At 32.5% G+C, this 11,629-nt stretch overlaps 2 protein-coding genes across 2 annotated transcripts; one reads left to right on the forward strand and one right to left on the reverse strand.

Moving 5' to 3' along the window:
- Positions 1–1,080: 1,080 nt before the first annotated feature.
- On the reverse strand, positions 1,081–3,508 carry LOC122594246 (SUN domain-containing protein 1-like). The gene is made up of 2 exons (XM_043766717.1): positions 2,432–3,508; positions 1,081–1,526 (listed from the first exon to the last, which is right to left on the reverse strand). The coding sequence occupies exons 1-2, from the start codon at positions 3,290–3,292 to the stop codon at positions 1,239–1,241; spliced, it is 1,149 nt and encodes a 382-aa protein (XP_043622652.1). The 5' UTR covers positions 3,293–3,508; the 3' UTR covers positions 1,081–1,238.
- A 4,349-nt stretch (positions 3,509–7,857) lies between these two features.
- LOC122592531 (suppressor of disruption of TFIIS) lies at positions 7,858–11,382 on the forward strand. The gene is made up of 7 exons (XM_043764783.1): positions 7,858–7,972; positions 8,166–8,231; positions 8,327–8,424; positions 8,569–8,694; positions 8,832–9,047; positions 10,480–10,545; positions 10,808–11,382. Exons 1-7 carry the CDS (start codon positions 7,936–7,938, stop codon positions 10,973–10,975), a joined length of 777 nt encoding a protein of 258 aa, XP_043620718.1. The 5' UTR covers positions 7,858–7,935; the 3' UTR covers positions 10,976–11,382.
- Positions 11,383–11,629: the final 247 nt, after the last annotated feature.

Below are 11,629 nucleotides of genomic sequence, written 5' to 3' on the forward strand. Positions count from 1 at the left end.
TTTTGATTTATGACCTTATCTTTATTTAAAGTTTAAAAAAAAATTTAAATTGGCTTATGATTTATTTTTTTTCTAACCTAAGTCTTATGTTAAAAAGTTTTTTATTTTTAAGAAACATACAGGCCCTTAAACTTTTTGGTTCTTTAACTTTTGTATTTCAATCATATGTGTTTTAGGTATACTTGCAAAATTCTCCCTAATTCCAGTTTAAATTTTAGATTAGAATAGAAAGAACATAATTTGTGCCATCCCTTGTTCTCGTGCATCCACCCAAGCAAATACGGCTTCTGCCAAATTACTTGCATACCCAATATTGAGTAGTTCACCAATAGCCTCCAAACAAACAAAAGTTAAGAACGACATCTAAACGTTAGTAAACAGTTTAATCCATCCAATGATAATGTTCGAATTGCGTCGACATAATGGTAGTGGCCGTAGAGCAACAACCAAATGGTCACTATTGAAACTTAACTTCTGGATCGTAGTTATTAGGTATAATTAAATTAAATGAGAAACCTTCTCTAATAAACAATCCTACAAGTATGATCTTCTTTAGATTGTTGGTACTTGGTAGTAACCTCATTTATGACATTAGAGAACTGGCTAGCGTATGTATAACATTGGTTGTGGCTATTCTGTGAACTACACATTGTCTTCAGAGTTTTAATCACTTGACCTGAAAGCCCAGTCCAATCACAACTATTTTCCATTGGTCAGATTGCTTTGTTGCCCTGTCGAATTTCCATGACAAATAGAACTCTTTTTAATATCTGGGCATATCTGTTCTTTTCCCAGTATTGTATATGTTAATCAAGTAGAAAAGTACTATGTCGTCGTGATCCGAATGGTGTCTCTCTTGATTCCATCAGTTCTATTTGAAGAATCCGTGTACAGTGTAACTTACTAGTTAGTAGTTACTAGATAAGATGTGGTACCACATAATTTTGATAAATAGCACATCCTTATGACGTTGTATAGCAAGAAAACACGAATTTAAATTTGGACCGAGAGAGCAGGAACTAGTATACTATTATACAACACATATACAAGCCTACAAGACATACAATCAACCATTTAAGATTGAGAGATAATCTGTCAACACTTGCTTCTCCAACCATCCATAACAATGTACATACATATAATATGGATCTAAAACAAACTTCAAGTGCTTAAGTAACATACTGAACTATCGTTCAAAACCCATACGAAGACATGACAGAACATTACGAACATAAAAGTCATGACTGCAATGCAAGGGATGACAATGAATGGGGTTCCTGACCATGCACCCTTAACCGATAAATGCATGTATGTTCCGGGTTTCCATGATTGGACGTGAAATCTAGCCTGATTGTATCAATAATGCTTGATCCTCCTGTGTACAAAACATTGAAAGTCTGAGCACTGCTCTTTTCAAGGTCATACACAAACTCTGTAAGCAATTGTATCTGTTCTGAACCCTTGTTGTGCAACCATCCAAAGACCCTGCAGTCCTTGGGAGCGGTTGATCTATCAAATGCCACACTCTGTTCATGGCACAACAATAAAAAGGATAGCAGTTACTAATAACATCACAAAAGATAGCTTTAAATATAGTTAAGAAACGGGTCAATGAGTAAAAAGGATCACAAAACAAGGTCAAGGTCACCCGACGTATATTTTGACACACAACCCCTTTAAATTATCTTATCCAAAAAGCTAGATTGATTCTGAAAAAATATAACTTAAGCAATCATATTTGATATACTAAATATGTATACAAACAATTAGAACTTTGGACAAAAATTTATTCAGTTAATGTGAATTGATCTGCTGTTACCCTAAAAACACACATTTTTTTACCAATTATCTGACCCACCCATTTTACCACCTCCATAAATTGCTTTGTAGACAAAGACAACAGTAAATGAGCATCCTAAAATACATAGGGTGTGAATGCAAGTATCTTTAGAGACGTCAATACACAAATCCATTCAAAAAGAACTTACACTAGCAAAATATATCATCTGACTTTCGGGAAATGTTGGTTTTACAACAAAGCCAGTAATAAGCTACTTCAGTTTGCTTTCAAAGTTTTGATGACGTAAAAGTGTAAAACAATCATTGAAATTACTGAAATCAGGTGAATTAGTTTTATATCTATCACTCGCGACACCTCATATTAAAATAAGTGACAACTATCACTTCTGAGCATATATCAACATATGTTCTTGAATGCACATTTTGCCCAAAAATGATAAGTGCAGACATTTTATTTGACTAGAAAAACCACAAAGAACTATGATCACACAAGTAACTACATAGTTATCTGGCATTTCATTCTTCTTGTATCAACACATCAATCAACTTTGTTACTATGACACACCAAACGCAACTACGAAAACAAGAAACCATAAATAATCTTTTGTAAACTAGACGAAAACAAACAAACCTTGGCAACGTGTTCAAGAGTTATAGCCTCGGGAATTATAGCAGTCCTAAGCTTAATTTCAACAAACCCGTTATTCCCTTTAAGCGGAAAACATTGTCCAGGCTCACCAAAACTCGGCTGCAGCATGTTCACAGCATCCCCACTAACCCTATTTTTCCACTTCAACTTATCAAAAACCTTTCGATAAAAACAATCCGAATGACTCACAATCTTACCCCCACCAGACGCAGCCGCATAGTCCACCCTGCCAATCCCATCTGCAGAATGTTTCTCAATTTCATTTTCGACAATTTCTTTAGCAAATTGTTTAACTTTATCAAGTTTTATAGAATCCCCAAATCCGCCTTTAAACCCATTCTTGAATTCATGATCTAAAAACATACCAAATTCATCTTTGGTCACCAAATGAGAAATTTCCGATTTTTTTACAACTTTTTGACCCAATTCTTGAAACCGGGCTGTAAACTCAGCCCGGTTATCATCAATTCTGTTGACCAATTCGGTTTTCAAACCGTCGGTTTCTTTTGAAATCTTTTGATCAATGAAATCAACTCGGTTTTGGATCATTTTAGTGGTGGTTTTCAAGAAAACATCCATTTCTTCGAATCTTTTTTCGTACGAATAATACGATAAATCGTTTGTGTTAAAGGAAGCGAATTTAGTTACCATTTTGACTAAAAGGATTAGTATAAGTAGAAGGATGGAATTCTTGATGAATATACTGAGAATGGTTTTCCATAAGGGTTTTGGGTGTGATTTTTTCGGGGTGGTTCGGGTCCGGGGAGAGCGAGATTTGGGTTTTTCGACGGCGGTTGTTGATTTTCGGCGTGAAACGGGTGAAGAGATGGCGTCGACTGTCATTGTTTTTTGCTTGAGACAAAGAAAAGGGGCGGATTATGAATAAGTGTGATATGATTTGGGAAAAAAAAAAGAGAGAGAGAGAGAGAGAGAGAGAGAGATATTATAAGAGAGGGAAACCGTAGATTTGATGTAGTGTTGGTGAATCGATTTGAATTGCAACGATTCTCCCGGTTCAAATCTCGCGAATCGCCCAGATTTTATTATTTTTATTTTTGAATGTGAAATCCCATGGATATATCTAAATGGGAAGACATACTATAACCATTATTTTTTTATTAGCCTTATCTAATATACTAGTGCTTAGACCACGTGTGATGCACGGACAATCCTAAATAATTTTTCTTAAACTTTATTTTAAGATTGTATCAATGAATAAATATAACTGAGTTGGACATAATAAAAATATTCTTATGAGTTGATTAATTTAAAGAAGAAGATACTAGATATACCTTGGGATTTATTAATGATACATGAGAGCTTAAAACGCGTACATTGCACGCCGGAGAGAAATTATAAAATAGATTGCCCATAGTAGGCGCATATAAGAAGGATTATGTTGGTTACCTGGATGTGATAGGTATTATGAATTTTCCCCCACTTTGATATATAGACCCACGTGGATGTGCTATAATCTTAAATAATTTCCTTAACACCAGTTCAAGCATGCATGTAGCGAAGTAAATGTACTCCTATTACAACTAATGACCATTTAAAAAAAAATTAATGACTTAAAATGCATAGAAAAGTCTTATTTAACACTAAAATAAACCAAATATACCTCATAATTTTCATCATAAATTTGATAGGCTGTTCTTTGTATAAGATTTGAAATTTGTTGATCATTCATTTTAACTCCAATAGCACTAGTAGCATCTACAGTCCTAACTTGCACATTAAACCTACCAAAAAAAAAACAGAGATACAATTTTACCACACAACTTAATGATTATAGAGTTTTAATATGAAATATAAATATATACCTAGGATTGATGAGAACTCCTTCCTTGTTACATGAACAACAAATCCACATTTTGTTGTCCCTTAAAGCATCAATAATGTCGACTGCATCCATGTAGAGATCGGTCAACTTAACTTCTTGAGAACAGTTCACACATTCCATTAAATACCATAATTGGTCGGTTGAAATAAAACCGATTGTTGCAACAACAACCACTTTATCAAACGTTCAAAATGAAAATGTTTATACGTTAGAATGTTAAAAAGCTAGTTATAAATTCGAAAGAAAGTTATGTTAAAAAGTAACCTAATCAAAAAAGAAAAATTCACAAACAATGAATACTTACATGTTCGTCCATCAGGATCATCCCAATACTACTTATGTTATTAACATCTCCATATAGAGGTTGCTTCCACAGCCGCAAATTCTAACCGTTATCGTACATGGCTTATTATTTGGACGCAAATTTCTAATTGAAACATGGTTTAGTGAAGCCATGCTAAAATTGATCTGTTATGTGTTTACGTTTTAAAATGCCTTAAAACTGAATGGAAGTGGCCTTATATAGACATAGACATGCAAGGAAGTAACCACCACAAGCAATACACGAACGGTTACATATTCAAATTTTTGAAAATTTGAACTTCTTGAAAGCATAACTAATCCGTTTTTGAAAATTTGAACTTCTTATAAAAGTAACTAATCCGTAGACCTTCCAGAGAGCAATATTGTAATGATTTTTGGGCTTTCTTGCATTTTTAAGCATGCCACATAGGGAATAACTAACAAATTTTGAAGTGAGATTTATATAATGTAGGGATAATACTAGTACAAGTATATAATACGTAATAATGGTAGATTAATAAAGAGTTGTGGTACTATTATCCATTCCATATCTAAATAGTACTCTAAATACTTCTTTTTTTTTCAATCAAAGGTCAAAGTTGGGAAATAACTTGAGTAAATCTTCTCCGTTTTTTTATTGCTACACTTCTAATTAGAGGTCACAATTTTGACACAAAATCGCTTAATACGATACAATTTGTTTTAAATAAGTTTGTGTTTGGCATTTGATCCTAAGATTTATAGATTTCGTGTCGTAACAAGTTTGTACTTGTTAAGACCTATTAAGATTTGTGTCTTAACAAAACTAAACCTTTTAGACCTGTTAAGGTTATTGGTTATAGATATACAATACTAAGAATTGATTTTATGATTTGATATATAAGTTGTATTAGTTAACATGTATATGAACTTTGATAATGTAAAAAAAATGTTATTGTTATGTGTTAGTTGAGATTTATAAGATTATTTGTATTGTAAAGATTTTTTTACTATTAGTCAAGAATTTTATAAAATACATGTTAATAGGTTTCTTAACATGTCTTAATAAGTGCACCTATTTTATGTAGAATATTTAAAAGAGATTATGACACTGGAGTGTAACCAACTATAACTTAATGGTTATGTAATGTAGACATGTAGTGATCTTTTAAAATGGCTATTTGATTTAAGTACCTTCCATTTTTGTTCTTTTAATGTACCGGTTGACCTGTCGTACCGGTAGTCGGTAACAATGTTAATTTTACTTTGGGATTATGGCACTGGAGTGTAACCAACTATGACTGAATGTTTATGTTATGTAATGATCTTTAAAACTGGCTATCTGATGTAAGAACCCCTCATTTTTGTTCTTTTCATGTACCGGTTGTACGATCATGGTTAGGTTGTGGATTGTGAACTCCGACGAGATAGATGGTGGATGGTCTTAGACTCCGACGAAGTTGTAGTGGGTGGTCTCAAGAGGTGTGACCATCTCTCCACCTTCTCCTCATCTGGACACGTGCCACCACTGACAACCACAAATAAAATAAACAAAAGTTACCCGCCACCCAGACAACCACCGTCGTCATCCTCTGTCAAAATCCATGCCCCCCCCCTTTTTACCCCATTGTAAACCAACGTTGTTGAATCTTGATGGTGGTGGGGATGGGATGGCCAGATCTTTATGGTGGACGATGATTGAGTGATCATATCACAATCCGATTTGGGGATTGAAGTTAGACATTGAGTTACAATTTCATATTTACTCTCCGAAAAAATTTGTTGTTACCAAAGATAGTGCCGGAAATTAGCCGGAGAAGATGACCAGAGTATAAAGTTGTCGGAGTAACCAGGTAGCATATATCGAGTGAACAAAACAGAAAGGTTCTTACATTAATTTAACACTTTCGTAGGTCACTAAATTACATAAACATTCGCTCATAGTTGGTAACACTCTAGTGCCTTAATCCGTTTTCTTTTTTACGTCCATCGTGGCATTACCGGTTACAAATAGGATCTTACCCGGTAGGATATATACATTAAAAGAACAAAAATGGAAGATACTTACATCAGATAGCTAGTTTGAAAGGTCACTACATTACATAACCATTGAGTCATAGTTGGTTACACACTAGTGCCATAATTCATATTTAAAAAAAAGACATAAGGCGAAGGAGTATGGAGCGACTAAGGAGGTGACATGCCTCCAAGTTGCCTGCTACACCGCCCCTCTAGGATTATTGGCAGTAAATCTTAGTCAAACGAAAGACGCCTTTTAACTCATTTATCTTTTCTCCCCCCCCCCCCCCCCCACCCACCCATTTTTTTTCTCTTTTTTTATGTTTTCAAGCAAGATTCCTTCAAAGATGCTCTTCAAAAAGCCTATGACACCATCCTCCAACTTCTGATAGCATCTTAGGGTGTGAGATGATGCGACATGACGCAAGTCTCCTTTTCGTCAAGATGTGTCATACCCTTCTGCCTAAACTTAAACATACACCTAAACACCATTTGACATGTATCCTATATCTTTCTCTTTTATTCATATTTACTTTTGATTTGATCATATATATACATGATATTTTATTCATATTTACTTTTGATTTGATCATATATATACATGATACATGTCATTTTTTGGGTCCATGCAATTTAAGCTTATTAATCATTTTTCAACGCTCTAACCTATCAAAGACTTCAAGAAAAAATAGCTAAAAAAATTTAAAATAATATACGGATTGCCTCTCAAGAAAGAATAATTTACTTATTGAATCGTTTAGCTAATTGACTCCACTCTTGTTGATACATGTTTATTAAAGAATCAAAGTATTTTAACATCTTCACTTCTGCTTCCCTATTATATTCCTCTCCATGAAAAAAAGTCAGATAACAAATGTTGTTAACCCTTTAAGTAAGATGGATTACCTATGTATCTAGAGAAACCGATACAGATAACATGATATGTATGATCTGTAGATACATACATGGTACATGTATGCATAATGTCATAGATAAGTATGAATACTTAAGATATTCTTTTTGCGACATATGTGGGTAAGTAGGTAACATAAGGTTTAAATAATTATGTTCACACATGATGTTTGTGGGGACGCGCTCAACATAACGCGGTGCTATGCTATGAATATATTCTACAAGTTCTCATTTTTCACGTTATTATTCTTTATGTTATGTATGCTTAATTAAGTAATAATAAAATAAAAGTTGAAAGTGAGTCACCAATCCAATCTTTTCAATTATAAATACCACATTTTCCCTCTTGAACTCTCCCTCTGCCTCTCCTAGCTCCTTCATTTTCATATCTCTAACAAAATTTATTAATTTTGCTCTTCTTACTTAATTCATGGATTCCTACTCTCCTTTTGATTGTCTCATCTTTGGTATGTATAAGTATTTTATATGGGTTTTTATGTTTTATTAAATGTGTATGTATATTAACCATAACATCTCTTAGAATACATAAGATATAAAATTAATGACAGTAGAATCATTTATGCATTAACTAAACATCATTTGTTTTAATGTATGAAAGCTTTAAGTTGATAGATGATTGTGATTTATGATCGATTGTAGATTTGGACGATACTTTGTACTCTTCAAATATCGGATTTGGCGAGGCAACCAAGCGTAACATAGATGGTACTTACCTTAGCATATATATATAATTAACTTGTCGTGCCAATTTATCAAAAGTATCAAGTGCGTCATAATAAACAAATTTTTTATTTTTGCAGATTTTCTAGTTGAGAAATATGGATTTGAAGAGCGGAAAGCTTCTGTTCTTCGAGTTGAACTCTTTAAAACTTATGGAAGCACTCTTGCCGGTCTACGAGTAATGATCTTCTATCTACATCGATATTTACATTTTATATGTATTTATATATACTAAATCTCATTTTTATATCCGTGTGTATCTGATCATTAGAAGCAATACTTGCTACTAATTAAATACAATTTGCATTGTCTACAAATGTAGGCATTAGGCTATGACGTTGACGCGGATGATTATCATAGCGTCGTGCACGGAAGGTTGCCTTATCAACTTATTAAACCAGACCCTCAATTAAGAAATCTTTTGCTTACTATTCGACAACGAAAAATTGTAAGCAAAAACCATCTAATTGTGACTTTGTGCATATGAAATGTCAATCGTCAAATATTATATGATTATTATAATTAGTCTCAAATGGGTATCTACAAAATAGAAATTGATCCTTTTTTTCCCTTTCTTTTCTATAGATATTCACAAATTCGGATAGGACTCATGCGATGAAGGCTCTAAGTCTTTTAGGTATCGATGACTGTTTCGAACAGATCATTTGCTTTGAGACAATGAATCCGAATTTGTTCAATTCCAAGTCATCATCACCACAAGAATTTCCTGTGGTTTTGAAACCTTCATTAGATGCAATCAATATTGCTATCGATGTAGCTGAAGTTGATCCAAGCCGAACGGTATGACATATATATAGGAGCATCTAATAACAATGTGTTTATTTCAAATCAAATCTAAATTGGTTAATTAAGTATAAACTGGTTTGATTCTCACGGTAGTATTTTAATTCCTGAATAAAGATATAACTGTTTACATTTTACTTTTGCATATTGAATGGATATTGGTATGTTGTAATTGATAAAATATGTCTAAAAAATTGAGCCTAACACGGGATATGTTATAATGTCATAAATAGTCTAAGTTGTCAAATATCTTCAAATGTATAAAGTTATCTAAGAATATTTATTAGCAAAAATTGATGTTCACACTCTATATGTGGCAGAAAATTACTCATGGTTCATTGTCAAGACTAGGGGTGTTGAAAATAACCAAACCCAAATAACCCGACCCAACCCGAATGGGTTTGGGTGATACGGGTTGGGTTATTTGGTTTGTGGGTCGTCATTTGGGTTAACCCAAATAACTCAAAGCTTAATCGGTTTGGGTTGTGGGTGAAAATGTTATAGTTTGGGTCAACCCAAATAACCCAAATAAGATGCGTTTATATATATATACACACTAATATAACACATTAAATTTGTTTAAGTATATATTATTTGAATATTAAATTTTTATTTATAAACAAAATCAGAAACGTGCAAAGTTAAACAATAATGGATGTTAAAAAATACACTAATAAAAGATGGTAAAAATATGAATATAAAAAGAGTTATATATTGTCAAAATTTGTTTATTTAATATCAGTAGTTTCTATATTTTTATATAGTTTGTAATTTATTTGTTTTGTCTATGACTTTTATTTAATAATATTATCATTTTTTCATTCAAGAATTCAAAAAACGCATAATCAAAAGTGTTTCAACACATTTGAAAATAAAGAACTTAGTCTATACAAGTATCATTATTATTCAAGTTTTTGAAATTGAAATTATATTGTTGCAATATTGCGTAACTAATGCACGTAAATTCAATGACATTTTATTTGGGTTAACCAAAACCCGAACCCAAACAACCCAAACCCAAATAACCCAAATATTATTTGGTTTGGGTTACGGGTTAACTTATAATTCTTTGAAACCCGAATAACCCGAACCAAATAACCCAAAACCCAATTAACCCGACCCATCAAACACCCTAGTCAAGACCATTAGAATATTGAAATAATGAATATATTAATAATGTATGTCATTATCTAAGTGTGTTGGATGTCATATCAATAATGTTCTCATCGATCATGATAATTAAAATAGTTATTATTTTAATATTAGTCACTATCATTTTTTGTTGAAAGGTTAGTTACAACGAATAGGGACTGTTTGTTAAACTATATAAAATAATAAAATAGTTTCAATTTCAATAATTTGGTGTATTTTATTGTTTTTTATATAAGCTTAAGTGACGTGTTTAATGTCTTTTTTTTTTTTGTTACAGCTGTTTCTTGATGACAATATTCGGAACATAGCAGCAGGAAAAGTTGTTGGCCTCCGAACTGTTTTGGTAACCCATAAATGTTATTACTTTTAATTTTGTTAATTCACTTAAAAATTAAGGTTCGGAAAAATATTCGTGGCTTACAAATTAAGGTTTTTTGATAATATTATAGTTTGTTAAAGAACGCATAAAAATATTGTTTATATCAAAACATAAATATACACTTTGTGCAAGTATGCATAAATATATGAATAGGACATATGTTGTCACAGATTAAACATTTTGAAGACTATAATCTTATCATATCTGCTTTTGTGAAATCAAACAGGTTGGAAAAACAACAAAGACAAAAGAAGCAGATTATGCATTGGAGAAAATACATGACCTAATGCAAGTTGTTCCTGAAATATGGTTCGCGAAAAAAGAAAAGACTAATCTTAACCGAACTCCAAGTGACTTAAATTCAACTCTTAACCCGACTCATGTTGCTGCTTAAAATTTAACATCTTGATCAATTGACCGGGGTTGATGACTATAAAAAAAGCCTTGACCAATCCCAAAATATGTGCAGATCGAACCAACGTTTACGTACATATAACACGTACACCACTAGTATTTCCTGTGTTGAAGAAAACTTGTTATGGGTTGTTGGACATCCTAAAATTGGCATAAGGGGTGAGAAGGACTTGTTAATGAGTTTAATGTGTGTTTTAAAACCAATTAATTGCCAAATACAGGGAACAAGAATAAGTTAATAAGTGTATAGGATATGTACGTTACAATGTAATTAGAAAATGAATTAATAAAAGTGTGTGAAAGTGTATATGCGATGACAAATGTTGGAATTTGTTGGTTGCGTCTTGTACATTGAATTGAAATGTAAAGCATTTGTATTCATGTTTATATGTATGACAGTGATTTTGACGTAGCAATATCTTATTGTTATATTTTTAATGTGAATGTAAATACAAACACATTTAATAATTATAAAACAACTTTAAGCAAACAGGCTAGTTCATTTGTTGAAATGGTCAATGCTTCTTTCTCAATTTACTTTCCGGTAAATACTAATGTTTAATATTTGCCGAATGAAAGGACGGAGAGGTGCCTAAGCTTCCATTATCTGTTCATGTTGCCGTTGATCGATATG

Source organism: Erigeron canadensis, chromosome 3 (assembly GCF_010389155.1).
Source record: "Erigeron canadensis isolate Cc75 chromosome 3, C_canadensis_v1, whole genome shotgun sequence".
NCBI classification, from domain to species: Eukaryota; Viridiplantae; Streptophyta; class Magnoliopsida; order Asterales; family Asteraceae; genus Erigeron; species Erigeron canadensis.

Bases quoted from the DNA above. Each gene is read 5' to 3' on its own strand.
- LOC122594246 (XM_043766717.1), bottom strand. From the start codon at position 3,292: ATGACAGTCGACGCCATCTCTTCACCCGTTTCACGCCGAAAATCAACA. The intron at 1,527-2,431 runs GTTTGTTTGTTT...TGCCATGAACAG, and splicing joins CTCTTGAACACGTTGCCAAG to AGTGTGGCATTTGATAGATC.
- LOC122592531 (XM_043764783.1), top strand. From the start codon at position 7,936: ATGGATTCCTACTCTCCTTTTGATTGTCTCATCTTTG. The intron at 7,973-8,165 runs GTATGTATAAGT...GATCGATTGTAG, and splicing joins TTTTGATTGTCTCATCTTTG to ATTTGGACGATACTTTGTAC. The intron at 8,695-8,831 runs GTAAGCAAAAAC...TCTTTTCTATAG, and splicing joins CTATTCGACAACGAAAAATT to ATATTCACAAATTCGGATAG.